Source organism: Tupaia chinensis, unplaced genomic scaffold, assembly GCF_000334495.1.
Source record: "Tupaia chinensis unplaced genomic scaffold, TupChi_1.0 Scaffold139696_1, whole genome shotgun sequence".
Taxonomy (NCBI): Eukaryota; Metazoa; Chordata; class Mammalia; order Scandentia; family Tupaiidae; genus Tupaia; species Tupaia belangeri.
This window is the reverse complement of record NW_006199577.1, coordinates 665,850-683,290: the sequence shown is the minus strand read 5'-3', so window position 1 is coordinate 683,290 and position 17,441 is coordinate 665,850. Positions and strand designations below refer to the sequence as shown.

At 37.1% G+C, this 17,441-nt stretch overlaps 1 protein-coding gene across 1 annotated transcript in view; it reads left to right on the top strand.

Annotated features, from left to right (window-relative positions):
• The window catches only part of NUP62CL (nucleoporin 62 C-terminal like), a 111,023-nt gene that overhangs the window by 59,935 nt on the left and 33,647 nt on the right, over positions 1 to 17,441 (top strand). The window contains exons 2-4 of the mRNA XM_027765756.1: positions 1,192 to 1,296; positions 3,549 to 3,647; positions 9,121 to 9,277. Of these exons, the coding sequence (XP_027621557.1) occupies positions 1,239 to 1,296; positions 3,549 to 3,647; positions 9,121 to 9,277 (314 nt within the window). The 5' untranslated portion in view covers positions 1,192 to 1,238. The remainder of the gene's footprint in view (positions 1 to 1,191; positions 1,297 to 3,548; positions 3,648 to 9,120; positions 9,278 to 17,441) is intronic.

Genomic DNA, 17,441 nt, shown 5'->3' with positions numbered 1-17,441 from the left:
GCGACAGCCATTACGCTAACTGCTGGTTCCCGCAAAAACCTCTTTTTTAAAAAAAGAAAATACTTTTTTCCTAGTTACAGATGTTTCACTAGGGAATAGATCCACAGGCTTTTTTAAAAACTAATTCATTATTTTTTTTTAAGAGAGATTTTTGCTGTAGGCCACGTGTGCTCACCAGAGAGATAGAGAGAAAACAAGAAATCATGCCCTAAGGGAAAGACCATGCCACAATACCCTCTCCTCCATTCCTCCTTTTGGAATTTTGGGCACACATACACATATGCCCTGCATCAGTTTCAAACCACCAGTTCTGGGATTCAAACCACAGCCAGCCATATGTGAATTCAGCACCCCAACCACCACACCACCTGCTGGCTCCCCCAAATTACTTATTTTTAATTGACACATAATTGTGTGTATCTGTGGAGTATAGTGCAATTTTACAGTATATGACTACAATATGTAATGATCAAATCAGGGTAATTAGCTATCCATCATTTGAAACATTTGTTATTACTTTTATAGGGGACATTCAAAATTCTATTTTTAACTATTCTGAATATTCAATAAATTATTGTTCATTATAGCTACATTTCTGTGCTATATAGCAGTAGAACTTGTTTCTCATATCTAACTGTAATTTTATATTGTTAACTAACATTTCTCCATGACACCCACCCCTGCACTCTTCTCCGTAGGACTTATTATGCCACACAGTTTTGGAAGTGGATCCTCCTCCTTTGTATTGGCTTTTTCAGTGAAGTAGAATTGTTTGTTAGTTATGATGGTGCTAGAGGGCTGACTATACTAAGCAGTACTGATGAACTATTTTTAAAATCAGGTTTTTACTATGTCTTAATTGTTAGCCTTTTACAGTATTTTTTTGTTTGCATATTACGTGTGCACTCATCTGAGAGAGAGAGAGAGAGAGAGAGAGAGAGAGAGTGCAAGAGAAAATGAGAAATCACTCCCCAGTGGTATGGTGACACTGCAGCCCCTTCTCCATTTTACTCTATGGATTTTGGGCAGATATGCACAGGCACCTGGCGTGTCTCCCAAGTTGCTGAGTCTGGGACTCAAACCCCATAGTTAGATATATTTGATTCAGCCACCTTAACCACCATGCCACCTGGTTAGACCCCTACGTATTTGTTTTTATGACATATTTTTGCCTTTTACTTTGATTTTTAGGTTTGGCTCGAACATCTTCTCTTGACACTACAACAAATTCAAGCACCATGCTGTCTAACTCAATAGCAAATGCTTCTACCCTGACTGCTGCCACTGGATTCTCATGTAAGTTACTTTTTCAAAAAAACCCTGTTATTTCCCATGAGGCTATTTAACTCAATTTGCCAATATAAACTATGGATATCCTCTATCTAATCAATTATCATTATGCATGAACCTATGTATCACTTGTTATCAGTAACAGCTTTGCTTAAGAGGCCAGTTATCGGGACCAGTGGATGGGGGTGCAGTTACATACCTATAGCTGACTGTGGTTAGAGTCCTAGACCCATTGGCTTCAAAATCACTCCAGACATGTGTGCATGCATGCCCAAGATCTCAGGAAGAGAATGGTGGAGAAGGGATTGTGGTGTAGCCATCCCCCTGAGAGGTGATTTCTCATGTTCTTTCTTTCTCTCTCTCTCTCTCCCTCTCTCTCTCCACCCCCACACACACACACACCGGCAAGTATACGCTCCCTAAGGGAGACAGGGGGGAAAGGCCAATTTGTCATGGACTGTGAATTTTTAGCTGTGAATTTTTTTTAATTTTATTTACTTATTTCTTCCACGAGAGAGGGAGACAGAGAGAGAGAAGTAATAGTATCTTCATTCTGTGATCCTAACCTCAACCTCAGCTAGGACTTCCCTGTATGATCTCACCATCACAGTGCATTGTGTTACAGCTACACTACCATGGCTGGCCAAAGTTTATGTATGTATGTATGCATTTACTTATTTATTAACATTGGTTATTACAGCTTACAATGATAACTTTAAGCATATAATGTGTTAATATTAAGATTTTTTTTTTTTGGAGAGATTTTCACTGTAGGGCGCGTGCGCTCACCAGACAGACAGAGAGAGACATAGAGACAGAAAGCGAGAAATCACCCCCCAGGGGGGATGGTCACGCCGCAATCCCTTCTCCTCCATTCTCCTCTCGGGATCTTGGGCACGCACGCACATGCGCCCGGTGTGAGTTTTAAGCCACCGGGTCCGGGACATGAACCGCGGTTGACTACGTGGGAGTCCAGCGACATAGCCATTACGCTAACTGCTGGTTCCCAATATTAAGATATTTTGAAATAACTTGTAGCTATTAAGAATAGGGAGAGTGGGAGTTTTGCCAAGTACGTCTGCAAAGAAGTCCTTACTATCCATATGATTAAGATAACATGGGAAATAAATACTGGAGCCTTGCTATATTATATTCTTCTATATAAACCAAGTCTGTGGTCCTTACACTTTACCTGTCAGAAGGGGAACGTGACAAAGAACCAGCTATACTTGGGGTTCTAATTGACAGTGTGTGATGTCCCTTGACCTCTCCTCTGGAACAGCTGGATGCTTTGAGCTGAGAAGTGGGACACTAATTATCCTATAACCTTAACTTCTTTGTTACATATATTCTATTGGTAAAGTATTATCAAATGCTGAAAATATCTAATTGTGTATATGTCTTAAGCAATTCTTTCTTATAGATCCTTATAAACTGACTGCTTTTGAGCTATCTTCTTCACAGTGCTCATCATGAAACTTTGTTGTATTATAATTCCAGCTGTAAAATGGTCTCTCCAGAGCTGTGTGGTAGCAAGATTGTTACTGTTCCTGGGAATAAAACTTGCCAGGAAATGCTGATAGTTAATTGTGCATGAATAGCGGTGTAATATCCCCATCCTGTGGTGCAGCTGATGTAGGTAAACGTTAGTTAAAATTTGTGGTACCACATGAGTATTTTCTACCCAGTAGACATGACTATGATTCTGAAATCCTTTTCTTGTATGGCAGGAATATCCTCAGCTACAGCAGATTTAACAAATATGACCGCATCTGAGGTTTGGAGTTAAAATTATTGAATTAATTCCATGTTCAATCAACAACTTGCCCTCTGATCTTTGACAGGTTTTTTTATTACCCTTCCTGTACCTGGTGTTTTTGTCTTTGAAATGATAGGAAATCTGGACCACGATGTCTTTTAATTAATTTTAATAAGTTATACCTTATATTTCATAAAGTTAGCTTGTTTTAAGTCAGTGATTTTTAGGTAACTAACCAAATTGTATAACCTCACTACATCTAATTTTAGAATATTTCCATCCTCCTAATAAGATCCTTCAGCCTCAGATAATGATGAATCTATCTTCTGTTTGCTTAGATTTGCTTTTTCCTGGACATCTCATATAAATGGGACCATGATTTTCTGAAGTTTAACCCAAAATTGCTAAAGGACTTTTCAGATGAAAAAAATTCTCTATGTAAATTCCTCACAATTTTTATTTAAAAAGGTAACAGTTAATATTATGTTGTTCTCTGCAGTTGGTGTCCCAACGACTTCGGCTAGAACCTTTGATAATGTAACTTTGGGATTTGGACTAGAATTCCCTGGAGTGGGTGGAGCAGCTTCTACTCCATCTAGTAAGATTTTTAAATTATTGGACTGTGTTGTTATACTCACTTGAAATGTACTATATAACAAGAAGTAAATAGGTCATACATACTTTTATAGCCTCTGGGCTATCTACATGGGTTTTGGCTATCTCATCAGAGTATCCAAAAAGTACACCAATGTAGATGATTATCAAAGTATAGATTGAGACAATTGATGTTAATGACATTATTTCTTTAAGGTGACTACAGTTAAAACTGCTATCAAACACTTGTCAGCCTATAAAGTTAAGAATTTTTGTTATTGATCATACTGTTTAACTGATGTAATGTTTTAAGGTTGATATATATTTTTTCTCTAAAAGTCAAATTTTAAGTTTTGACTCCTAAAATTGATTATAGAAGTTTCCCCATGTCTAACCTAAATTTGTTTCTGCCATATAGGAGGGAGCAGTTGTAGGCAGAAGAAAACTTGATTACCTACTACCTAAAGCTATTAAGAGCTGGGTGGTTGGGGATCATATGCTACTTAAACTTACCATCTGCCATTTTAGGGAAGTCTTGTTTTTATTTACTTTAAAAAGCTTACTTGGAGGGTGAAATGAATCTTTCTCCAAACCTGGCATAAACTAAAATTCAGTCCATTTGAAACTTAGAATAATTCTTTTTAAACAGGGATGTATACCACCTCTTTATGTCCTCCTTCTGTGACCAGCACTTACTGAGTTTCTGCTGTGTATTATTAGGCTAACTGGTTAATCTATGAGAGTTGTGATAGGTATGCCATGAGCACTTTACAAGTTATCACATTTCTAAAACCGTAACTATAATTTTCATAAAATACTGGAAAAAAGAATTGCTTCTTTCAGTCATGGATCACATGCTCTTTGGTGACTGTCATAACCTTCCCTATCTAAGTCTCAAATTCCTTCCTCGAACTAGTACCCTTGCCACAACCTCATCCCTTAGCATCCTTCTCTTAACCATCAACTTATGTATTTGTCTTCCTCTTCATCAGGATGTTTCAATCTGACACCCCAACCCAGAGTTGTATTTTCCCCCAATTGCCTTTTCTTCTCCCCAAGTGTATTTTCTTGCTTAGATATATCACTGCACAAACTAGCCTTGCAGAGCAGCTTTCAAGTGTCTGTATCAGTAGATTTGTAAACTTTTGGGATTATTCTCTGCCTTAGGTAAAATCAGCAAGTTTAATGAGAAACTTAATTTTCATCAGTCTTATTTTTTTCCTATGATTCTAAGAAGGTACTGATGTGCATTCCCAGCATGAAGTAAGACAGAGAGTTGTTGATCAGGGATGGAATAGGAAAATTCGATAATAGATTATGTTTTTTTAAAGGATTATTTTATTTAACTTTATTTGTTTGTTTGCTTATTTTAATTTCATGAGAGAGAGAAAGAAAAGTGAAAAAGCAAGCCACCGGGCCCAGGACTCAAACCATGGTCGGCCATGTGGGAGTCCAGTGGCCCTAACATCCTTGCCACCTACCAGCCCCAATAGTTTCTTTTAAAGGATATTTCCACCATTTTATAGAATGATTTTTAAGATGACCAGAATAAGATTATTTAAATGTAAATCCAAATTAGGTATGCAGTTATTTTATATTGTTTATAGAACTGAGCTTCTCTCTTCTACCATTGGGTCATCAGAAAAGTCATGACATATTTTTCTATGCAAAAATGCATCATGAATTTTCTCGTTAAGTACCTTCACTGCTTTTATGTCCTCCAATTTTTCGCTCTCTGCCATAGAGTGCAGATAGTTGGTATATATTGAGTGGATACATACAATATCTTTCTTTCATAGCCTGGCTTACTTCACTCAGCAATAGATCCAACCGCTCAATACATACATAATATAGAATTGACTATATTAAGTGGTTTAGACTGACATTTTCATTTGTAAAATGAGAGTATAATAGAACTTTTACTCTCAGATCCATAACTTCATTTGGTATTAAATGAAATATTAGTATTTGGGGCCAGCCCATAGCATGGAGGTTGGGGTGGCTGTATCTCACATGGCCAACCATGTGGTTCAAGTTTCTGTAACCAGCAATTTGAGAATCACACCAGGAGCATGTGCATGCATGCCCAAAATCACAAAAGGAGGGATAAATGGAGGAGATGGATTACAGTGTGACCATTCTCCATGTGAAGTGCTTTCTAATTTTCCCTCTTTATGTTTCTCTCTGGCAAGTACACATGCCCTTTGACAAAATTTTTTAAAAAAGGAATACTGTTATTTGAATGTGCTAAACTGATTCATGCCTTTAAAAATAGCATAAAAAGCAAAGAATTAAATGTTGCATAAAAAGGTTAAAATTAAAATAAATAAATAAATAATAAAATAAATAATAAAAAGGTTAGATTAAAATAAATGCTGCATTAAAAAGGTTAAAATGATCATACTTCTGAAATTCCTTTATTCCTTAATGCTGACAGGCATTAAGAAATCATTCAACATCTTTGAGGAAGTGTTTTGTTGTATGTTTGACTGTTTATCTTTTCAGTCTTTTTGCTAAGCATATACAAGCATGCATCAAATTAATTTTTTCTACAAAAATTAGTTTCTACTGTATGTTTGTAAATACCTACTCACACATTTACACACACAGTCCTAGAATTTGCTGTTTCCTCTTAAGTATACATCTTTGGACATCTGTTCATATCAGGACATACAGATTTCTTTATTAGAAGATCAGCTTTCTGTAAAGATATGCTCTTTGTACGAAGGACTCTTTTTTTAAAAAAGAATTTTCTTTCTTTTTTGATTGTAATATTTAAGTGTTTTGTAAGTGAAATAAAGGAGGTCTATTGATCGTATCAATTTTTAGCATTTCAGTTGAAGGATTTTCTTTTAGATAAGATTTCTTTCCTTAGATAGAGAAAATGATGACATATGGACATAAAGAATGCCACATATTGGGTTGTCGGAAAAGTCATGATGCATTTTGAATAGAAAAACATGGAAAAAAATGTGTCATGACTTTTCTGACAACCTAGTAGCATTCAATCTGTCATTCTAACTGATAGACCCCAAGGGTACTGTGTGATTAGGCATGATCTTTCTCGTAGTGATGATTTTACCCTCCCAAAGGCTAACATAAAGAATGGGTAATTATTGTAAGTATCCTATGGCCAAAAGGGAAATGGAATCTTATGGAAATCTAATACAGATTTTGTTCTAGTGCTGTTGCCTCAAGGAAACTGGAACTTATGAATGGTTCTTAAGGCAGTTTTAGAGACCTCCTAAATCAAATATCACATTAACGGTTCACTGATTATTCTTTTGTTTTCTTCATCTAAAACTTCCCTTTGGTTTTCTTAGCTCTTTTTCTGTCATCTTGTCTTGCCTTATTCTCAGTTTTTACTTACTCAAAACCCCTTATTTCTACCTTTTTTCCTTTTTCCCTCAGTCCTTTCAATTCCCTCTGACTAGCATTCAATTCTTTCCATACTTTTGGAAATATTTCCCAATTTCTGCTTAGAGTCTGATTCTTTCCATATTGCTATATTTTTAAAAATGAGATTCTGACCCTATTTAGCTAGATTCTTTTCCCCATTGAGCTAGAGCTTTTTGTGCCAGACCCTCACATAACCTGCTAGTATCAGGTAGAATTGCTTCCCATACTTTAGATGCCCAGCCCTGGTCCAGGCAACTGTGAACCAGGAGCAAAGGACAGAGTTACCTGGAATAAAGAACAGGTGCCTGAGCCTGTTCTCTCAGGGCGGAATGTGGTAGGCCAGTCTCCCTCAGAATAGTCAGTGAATGTGGCAGACACTGTAATTAAAAATATTTACATAGCTGTAAGCTATTAACCTGAAAATATTGCTAATTAAGAAAGCAAGACTAAGATAAAACGAATAATTGTACAGATGGTATAAACAAATTCTTGTTACAGACACAGCATTTATTAATTGTGAGAACATTTGAAAACACGGAGAACCAAGATGAAGAAAATAAAATATACTTGGGCCCTACAGCCACAGTTTTCCATACATTGTTTTTTAAGTGCTCTGTATATAGTAATAATCAAGCGTGCTATAAAGGTTCAGAAAACCAAAAGAAAGCAGTAAGTAGGAGAGAAGTAGGTGGTTCACAGGGAAAATAAAGAATTGGTGCTATACCTTGAAGTATACCTTTCATCTATAGAGGGCAAGGCATTCTAACAGAAGTGCAACAGAGAGATATAGGCTATAGGAAAAAATTTTAGAGGCAAAGTTTGCTTATTAGGTTGGCAAAAATGTACGCCTAACATTTATACATATGTTGAAATAGCACACCACACTCCATAAATATGGACAATTATTAGCTAACAATTTTACGTAACAGTAAACATTATGTTGTATTCCACTATATGAAAATATAACAATTTAAATATCCAGAACAATATGTATGCCTACTATTGGTTATGATGTAAAGAAACAGACAACCTTCTTTTATTCAGAGGAATGTAGATTGGCAAAATTATTTACGTTAGGGCAATTTGGCAAGATATATTAAAAATTTAGAGTATGCTGACCTCTTTGATCTAACAGTTTGTTCTTCTTCTTTTTTTTAAGAGAGATTTTGCTACAAGATATGTGCACTAGACAAGCACAGAGAGTGAAAGAGAGAGAAAAAGTGGGAAATCACTCCCCAGAGGGGACGGCCATTCTGCAGTCCCTTTCCCTCCATTCTCCTCTTGGGATTTGGAGCGTGCACATACATACACCTGGCATGAGTTTCAAGCTGCCAGGTCTGGGACTCGAACCATGGTCAGCCATGTGGGAGTCCAGCACCTCAACCACTATGCCACCTGCTGATCCTGATCTAGCAGTTTTATTTCCAGAAAGTAATTACACAGATATGGTCATATAAGTATATAAAGATACAGACATTTTGTATAAATTAAAACTGTTTTTCCTTGAAAGTTTTGTACAATTTACCAGCCAGGTTATCTGTGCCTGAGCTTTTTCTTTAATGTGTGTAGGAAATTATCAGTTTTATTTCCACACAAGTTTATCTAGGATTTTTATTTTTTTGAGTTTTTTTGCTATAGGATGTGTGTGCTCTCCAGAGAGACAGAAAACAAGAAATCACGCCTTAGGAGAGTTGACCATGCCACAATCCCTTCTCCTCCACTCTCCTCCCAGGACCCTGGACATGCACGCACATGTGCCTGTGCCTGGCCCGAGTCCCAAGCCACCAGGTCTGAGACACAAACTGTACTCAACCACATTGAAGTCCAGCATTCTAACCACTATGCAATCCTAAAAAAATCCCAGTGGATTCCTCCTTTTCTGGGATTTTTTTAGTTTTCAGCAAGAAGATTAATCCAGATACTTGTCTTGCTGTTATTACTTCATATTCCAACTGAGTTGAGTATAAATTCACATTTTAAAATGTGCCTGTATAGTCTTAAATGAAAACTTAAATGATCAAAGCTTAAATGAAATAAGTTTATCATTTCTTACTGATATTATTCATTTTATTTTATAGCTACTACTTCGACGACTACCACCACCACTGTCACCACCAACACCACTACTACCATCAGCAGTGACTTTACCCTGAATCTGGAATCGCTGACATCAACTGGGATTAATAGCACCTTTCCAGGCAGAGTTATTTCTGTACCTTTTACTTCGACTGTTAAGTAAGCCTATTTATTTGAAAATTGGCATGTTTAGTTTTATTTATCATATAAAAGGCATAATTTACTTATAATAGTTTTTAGAATAGTATTAGAAAGTTAGATAAATGACTCAGTTGAGGGATTAACTCGCTAGAGAAACATATCTGTAGCTTAGGAAATGAAACAACCAACACACCTTTGCCTTCTAAATACAAATATATTACTGTCATTACTGACAATAGCTGCTATTTGTTATACAATTACAGTATGTTAGCAAGCTGACAATTGTTTCCAAACATTATATCATTTAATTCTCACAATAACCTTCTGAGGTGGCACTATTTCTTTTCTTTTCTTTCTTTCTTTTTTTTTTGGAGAGGTTTTTGCTATAGGGCATGTGCGCTCGCCAGACAGACAGAGAGAGACATAGAGACAGAAAGCGAGAAATCACCCCCCCAGGGGGGATGGCCACGCCGCAATCCCTTCTCCTCCATTCTCCTCTCGGGATCTTGGGCACGCATGCACACACGCCCGGCGTGAGTTTTAAGCCCCCGGGTCCAGGATGTGAACCGCGGTCGACTACATGGTAGTCCAGTGACATAGCCATTATGCTAACTGCTGGTCCCCTGAGGTGGCACTATTTCTATTCTCATGATGATGAGAAAACTGGAGCACATAGAGCCTGTGTCACACACTTGCTAATGGTTAAGACAGTATTAAAATTCAGGCCAACTGTGGTGGCACAGTGGTAATGCAGTGTTCCACAATGGTGAAACCAGGAGGGGAAGGTCCCAGGTTTGTCTTCCATGGTCTCCTTGTACACACCAGGAACACACAAGTACCTTTGTGGTCCTGGTTGACTAGGACTGCAGGTGGATCACTATGTGATCCACTATAATGGATCACATAATATGCTCCTCTCTAATATTTGCTCTTTTTCTTCTAGGTTTTTGCCACGAGGCACATACATTCACCAGAGAAAGTCAGAGAAAGGGAAAGTGAAAAATCACTCCCCAGTAAGGATGGCTATGCCACAATCCATTCTCCTCCATTTTCCTCTCATGATTTTGGACATGGAGGCACATGCTCCCATCATGATTTTCAGTTCAGGATTCAAGCCATCGTTGGCCATGCGGGAGTCCAGAACCTTAACCACCATACTACCTGCTGACCTCATTTGTTCTTTTTTTTTTTTAAATTAGATTTTTTATTTTGTGATTATAGATTTTTTTTGTTAATTATAGATTCACATGTGCTCATAAGAAATAATACAAAACATCCTGTATGTCTTTATTTCATTTTCCCCAGTGATAACATCTTGCTGTACTATAGTACAGTATCACACCAGGATATTGATATTGATATAGTCAAGATACAGAATGCTTCATAATGCTAAGACCATATGGGTTTGTGTCCTGCAGCCTCTCATTGCATACCAGGTGTGCATGTGCATGCCCATTATCCTGACTGGTTGAGGCTTGGAGAGGGTCACATGTGAGAACCTTGTAGGGGATGCCTCTCTCTCTCTCGCTTTCTCTCTTTCTCAATCGATCTCTCTCTCTCAGAAGAAATAAATTTTTAAAAATGATACAGGATAGTTGTATCACTACAAAGATTTATCTTCTTACTATCTTATATTCAGACCCACTATCTGAATGTCTAAATATTTCATCTACTTTCCATCCTTTCCCTGACGCTGGGCAAAATTTCTGTTCTCCATTTCTGTAATCTTGACATTTCAAGAAAGTTTTATGTATAGAATCATGTGTATGTGACCTTTGGGATTGGCTTTTTCCTTCAGCATAATTCTTTGGGATCCACCTGGTTTATTATATGCCTCACTGGTTTGTTCATTTTTATTTCTCAGCAATATTGTAGATATACTATGGTTCATTTAACCATTCACCTGTTGATGGACTTCTAAGATATTTCCAGATTTTGTTTTTTGCTATTACAAATAAAGCTAGTATGAACATTTGTATATAGTTTTTTTGTGTGAATATGAATCTCACATGTCTGGTATAAGTTCTTAGGAGTACAGTTGTTGGGTGTATGGAAGTTACATGTTGAGTTTTTTAAGAAACTGCCAAGTTCATTTACAGAGTTACAGTGCCATTTTACATGTCCCCCAGCAATATATGAAGGACATAGTTTGTCTGCATTCTTGCCAGGATTCGATGTTGTCACTATTTTTTAATTTAGCCTTTCTGATGTGACGTGATATCACTTTGTGATTTTCTTTTCCATTTTTTTCTGGTTATTAATGCTGTCAAACATCTCATGTGTTCATTTGCCATCAATATATACTGTTTGGTGAATTGTCTGTTCATATCTTTTGTCTAGTTTCCATTTAGATTATTTGGGGATTTTACTTTTTTTAAAAGAAATACTCATTTAATTTTATTTATTATTATTATTTATTTATTTAATTTGCTATAGGGCACATGTGCTCACTGGAAAGAGAGAGAGAGATAGTAAGAGAGAGAGAGAGAGAGAGAGAGAGAAAGCTGCCAGGCCTGGGACTCAAATCATGATCGGCCATGTGAGAGTTCAGCACCTTAACCAGCGTGCTACCTACTGACCCCAGGAGATTTTACTTTTCAGGATTTGTTATAGTCTAGTTACCAGTCATTTGTCAGATATGTGGTTTATAAATATATTCTCTAACTCTGTAACTTGTCTTTTCATCCTCTTAACAGAATCTTTTTGCTGAACAAAAACTTTTTTAACAAAAATTTTAAATTGATGAAGTGTAATTTATCTGTTTTTCTTTTAATAGATCATTCTTACAGGTCAGTTATAAGAGTTTGTTGTCTAGCCCTAGATCCCAAAGATTATCTTCTGGTTTTTCATTTTTCCCTAAAAGTTTTACATTTTGCAGTATTGCTCATTATCTGTTTTGAGTTGATTTTTATGAGGTTTGAGGTTAGTTTATTTTTCTCTATGATTGCCCAATTTTTCCAACATCATTTGTTGAAAGGCCATCTTTCTCCACTGGATTTTTGCTCTTTTGTCAAAAAGCAATTGGAGGGAACCAGCAGTTAGCATAATGGCTATGTTGCTGGACTCACACATAGTCGGCTGAGGTTTGTGTCCCGGACCCAGTGGCTTAAAACTCACACTGGGCGCATGTGCGTGCGTGCCCAAGATCCCGAGAAGAGAACGGAGAAGAAGGGATTGCGACGTGGCCATCCCCCCTGGGGGGTGATTTCTCGCTTTCTGTCTCTCTGTCTCTCTCTGTCTGTCTGGCGAGCGCTCTATACCAAAACCTCTAAAAAAAAAAAAGATCTATTGGACATAATTGTGTCAAGTATTTTTTGGTCTCAATTGATATGAACTTATAAGATTTTTTTTATATCTCAATTACATATTTCAGATATCTGATCAGGACTGTATAAATGAAATAAACCTATAATTTTTATATATTTTAAAATTTGTTTTATTATATTTTGTTTGAGGATGTTTTATCCAAGCTCATGAGAGATACTGGTTTGCAGGGGTTTTTTTGTTATTGTTTTGTCTCTGATTTCTTTTTATTATTATTTATACATTAAGCCACTATACATCATCTTGATTGTGAAGAGACACAACTTGTGAAATGATCTGGGAAGTATTCTCTTCTGTTTCTAGAAAAATTATGTAAAATTAATGTTAATTTATTAATCTTTGTCAGAATTCTCCAGTGAAACCTCTGAGCTTTCCTATTTATATTATAGGAGCTTTTAAATTATGATTCAAATTCTTTAATGGTGCTAGAACTATTCAAATTAAATATTCTATTTTTGATGAGTTTTTGTAGTGTGTGCTTTTCAAGGAATTAGTCCATTTTTTTCTGTCAAATTTATAAACATGAAGATGTTCATATGAATTGTTTTCCCTTATTATCCCTTCAATAACTTCAGACATATTCTTGTTTGATATTGGTGGCTTGTGTCTTTTATCTTTAATTAATTAATTAATTAATTAATTATTTTTTCTAGAGGGCATGTACTCTTCTAGACATGCAGAAAGAGGCTGAGAGACAGAAGGAAAGTGAGAAAGTATCCCCCATGGGATGCTTCAGTCCCTTCCCTTTCATTTCTTCTTCCTTTACAGATTTTGGGCTTAAGTGCATGCATGCCCGGTATGTTTCTCAAGTTCCAGATCTGGTACTCAAACTGCATGGTCAGCCACGTGGGATCTGGCTGCCCAACTACCAGCCATGGACCTGGCCCATCTTCTGTCAGTTTTACAACCTTTTCCCAAATACTCAGCTTCGTTTTATTGATACTCTCAGTTTTCTTGTTTCCAATTTAATTCTTATGCTTTTTGTCCTTCTGGTTGTATTGGGTTCATTTTACTTTTTTCTACTTTATCGAGGTATTAAGAACTATTGATTCAATACCTTTCTTCCTTTCTTTTATTATCCGGTTGACAGAGGGTGTGTGCTCCCCAGAGACAGTGAGAAAGTACCACTGTAAGGGGAATTGTTACACCACAATCTCATCTCCATTTCTTCTTCCTTTGGGATTTTTGGCATGCACACATATGTGCCCAGTGTGTTTTCAAGCCACCGTGTCTGGGACTCAAACTGTGTGGTCCACCATGTGAAAGCCAGCCTCCTTAACCACCATGCCACAGACTGGCCCAAGACTCTTTCTTTTCTAATGTAAGCATTAGTGCTATAAATATGCCTTTCAGGATTGCTTTAGCTGTGTCCTACATACTCTGATGACTGAAACAAAAATTATAACCCCACATGATATGATTTAAGAAATTCATGAGAAGTAGAATATTATATTTGCCCTTCTTCTTACCCATTTTGAAGTTTTTTCTTTCCTTTTTGTGATGTTCCAAGCCTTGTGTTTTCATTTCCTTTCTCTTTTTTTTTTTTTAAAGGGGTTTTTCTTTAAGGCGGCTGCAATCCGATAAAGCATATGCGTTTGCCAGAGAGACAGAAAGTAAGAAATCACCACCAGGGGGATGGCCACGCCGCAATCCCTTCTCCTCCATTCTCCTCTCGGGATCTTGGGCACACACGTACACACGCCCGGCGTGAGATTTAAGCCATTGGGTCTGGGACTCGAACCATGTTCGGCTACATGGGAATCCAGCAACATAGCCATTACGCTAATTGCTGGTCCCTTCATTTCCTTTCTCTTTAGCTAATCTTCAGGGGTAGGTTTGCTGCAATAATTATCTTAATAAAGAATATCTTTATTTCCCAATCATTTCCAAAGAATGTCTTCACTAGATATAGAGGTCATTGTTGACACATTTTTAAAAAATAGATATTTATTTAATTTTATTTATCATTATTATTAGTTTTTATTTGCTACAGGGCATATGTGCTCATTGGAGAGAGAAACAGAGAGAGGGAAAGTGAGAAAGTAAGCCACCAGGTCCAAGCCTGGAACTGTGGTCAGCCATGTAGAAGTCCAGCATTCTTCCTTCCAGCTTCTACGTTTTCAGATGAGAAACCTGCTGTGATTCAAATTGGTGTTCCCTTTTAAGTAATGCATTTTTTTCTCTGGTTGCTTTCTTTGTCTTAGTTTTCAGAAACCTAGTTATATGTATCTTAGCATAGATTTCTTTGAGTTATTCTTTCTGTGGTTTGTTTAGATTCTTGAGTCTGTAGGTTTATACCTTTGCCAAATTTGGAGAATTAGAGATTCTTTGTTTGTTTTTGCCACAGGGCATGTGCACTCACTAGAGAGAAACAGAAACAGTGAGAAATACAGAGAGTGAGAAATCACCCCCTGGGGTGGATGACTATGGGATTTTGGGCACACATGCCCAGCGTGGTTTTCAAGCTGCTAGGTCTAGGACTTGAACTATGGTCAGCAATGTGAGAATCCAGCACCTTAACCACCATGCCACCTGCTAGCCCCTCAACTTTTGTTTTTCTGAATACTTTTTGGGTCTCCTTCTGTCTTTCCTCTCTTTTGGAAACTCTTATACAAATGTTATCTTTTTTATTATTGTAGTCTAGGTTCTTGAGACTTTTTTCATTTGTTTCTGCCTATTTTTTTTTCTTTGTTGTTGTCAGCTTTTTTTTTTGGAGAGATTTTTGCTATAGGGCACATGTGCTCACCAGAAAGACAGAAACAGAAAGACAGAAAGTGAGAAATCACCCCCAGGAGGGATGGGCACACTCACACACGTGCCCAGCTTGAGTTTAAGCCACCAGGACCGGGACTCGAACCACAGTTGACTACATGGGAATCTTAATGACATAGCCATTATGCCAACTGCTGGTCCCAAATAGCATGTAATTCACTTAAATCTATGAAGGTAGAGACTTTTATTTATTGATGTATCCCAAGAACCTAGAATAATTCCTGGCTTATAGTCAATGAATATTTTTTTCTTTTATTATATTATTTATTATTTATTCTTTTTTGTTTTTGGTGGGGATTTTTGCTATAAAGCATATGCGTTTGCCAGAGAGACAGAAAGTAAGAAATCACCACCAGGGGGATGGCCACGCCGCAATCCCTTCTCCTCCATTCTCCTCTCGGGATCTTGGGCACACACGTACACACGCCCGGCGTGAGATTTAAGCCATTGGGTCTGGGACTCGAACCATGTTCGGCTACATGGGAATCCAGCAACATAGCCATTACGCTAATTGCTGGTCCCTTCATTTCCTTTCTCTTTAGCTAATCTTCAGGGGTAGGTTTGCTGCAATAATTATCTTAATAAAGAATATCTTTATTTCCCAATCATTTCCAAAGAATGTCTTCACTAGATATAGAGGTCATTGTTGACACATTTTTAAAAAATAGATATTTATTTAATTTTATTTATCATTATTATTAGTTTTTATTTGCTACAGGGCATATGTGCTCATTGGAGAGAGAAACAGAGAGAGGGAAAGTGAGAAAGTAAGCCACCAGGTCCAAGCCTGGAACTGTGGTCAGCCATGTAGAAGTCCAGCATTCTTCCTTCCAGCTTCTACTTTTTCAGATGAGAAACCTGCTGTGATTCAAATTGGTGTTCCCTTTTAAGTAATGCATTTGTTTCTCTGGTTGCTTTCTTTGTCTTAGTTTTCAGAAACCTAGTTATATGTATCTTAGCATAGATTTCTTTGAGTTATTCTTTCTGTGGTTTGTTTAGATTCTTGAGTCTGTAGGTTTATACCTTTGCCAAATTTGGAGAATTAGAGATTCTTTGTTTGTTTTTGCCACAGGGCATGTGCACTCACTGGAGAGAAACAGAAACAGTGAGAAATACAGAGAGTGAGAAATCACCCCCTGGGGTGGATGACTATGGGATTTTGGGCACACATGCCCAGCGTGGTTTTCAAGCTGCTAGTTCTAGGACTTGAACTATGGTCAGCAATGTGAGAATCCAGCACCTTAACCACCATGCCACCTGCTAGCCCCTCAACTTTTGTTTTTCTGAATACTTTTTGGGTCTCCTTCTGTCTTTCCTCTCTTTTGGAAATCTTATACAAAGGTTATCTCTATTATTGTCTTCTAGGTTCTTGAGACTTTTTTTCATTTGTTTCTGCCTATTTTCTCTTTGTTTTTGTCAGTTCTATTGATTTGTCTTCAAGGTCACTGATTCTATCCTCTGTTAACTTCACTATTACATCATACATGTCCCGTGACCTTGTTATTTCAGTTATTTTATTTTTCAGTTCATATTTTCCATTGTTTGTTCTTTATAAGTTCTATTTCTTTGCTGATTTTCTGTTTTTTATTTGTTTCAAGCGAATTCAAAATTCTTTGAGCTTTTTATTTATTTAATTTTTTGATGGTTGCTTTAAAATTTGTTTTAGGTAATTTTAACATTGATACTTCCCACTTTTAGCATTTGTTGATCATCTTTTCTCTTTCAAGTTATGACAGTCCTGGTTTTTGATATGATAAGTAATTTTTTTATTGTATCGTAGACATTTTATCTATCTTATTGGGAGAGTTTGTGTCTTAGGTACATCTTAAATTATTGTTTTTTATCAGGCAGCCCCTTTGTTGAGATGTAGTGTAAGGAATGGATGTTTTTATGCCTTCCCACTGGACCCTGCCCATACTACCTCAGCAAAGTAGACCATTACCTCAATGTAGATCTGTTAGTGTGGGAGTTCAGCTCCCTTTTACCCCTGCTCATTCATTCTCCTTGAAAGTGGGGCACTGCATCACATTACTTCCCTCTAAGTAGGGATGTAAGCTTAGCTCCCATCTGGACCCTGGGATCCTCA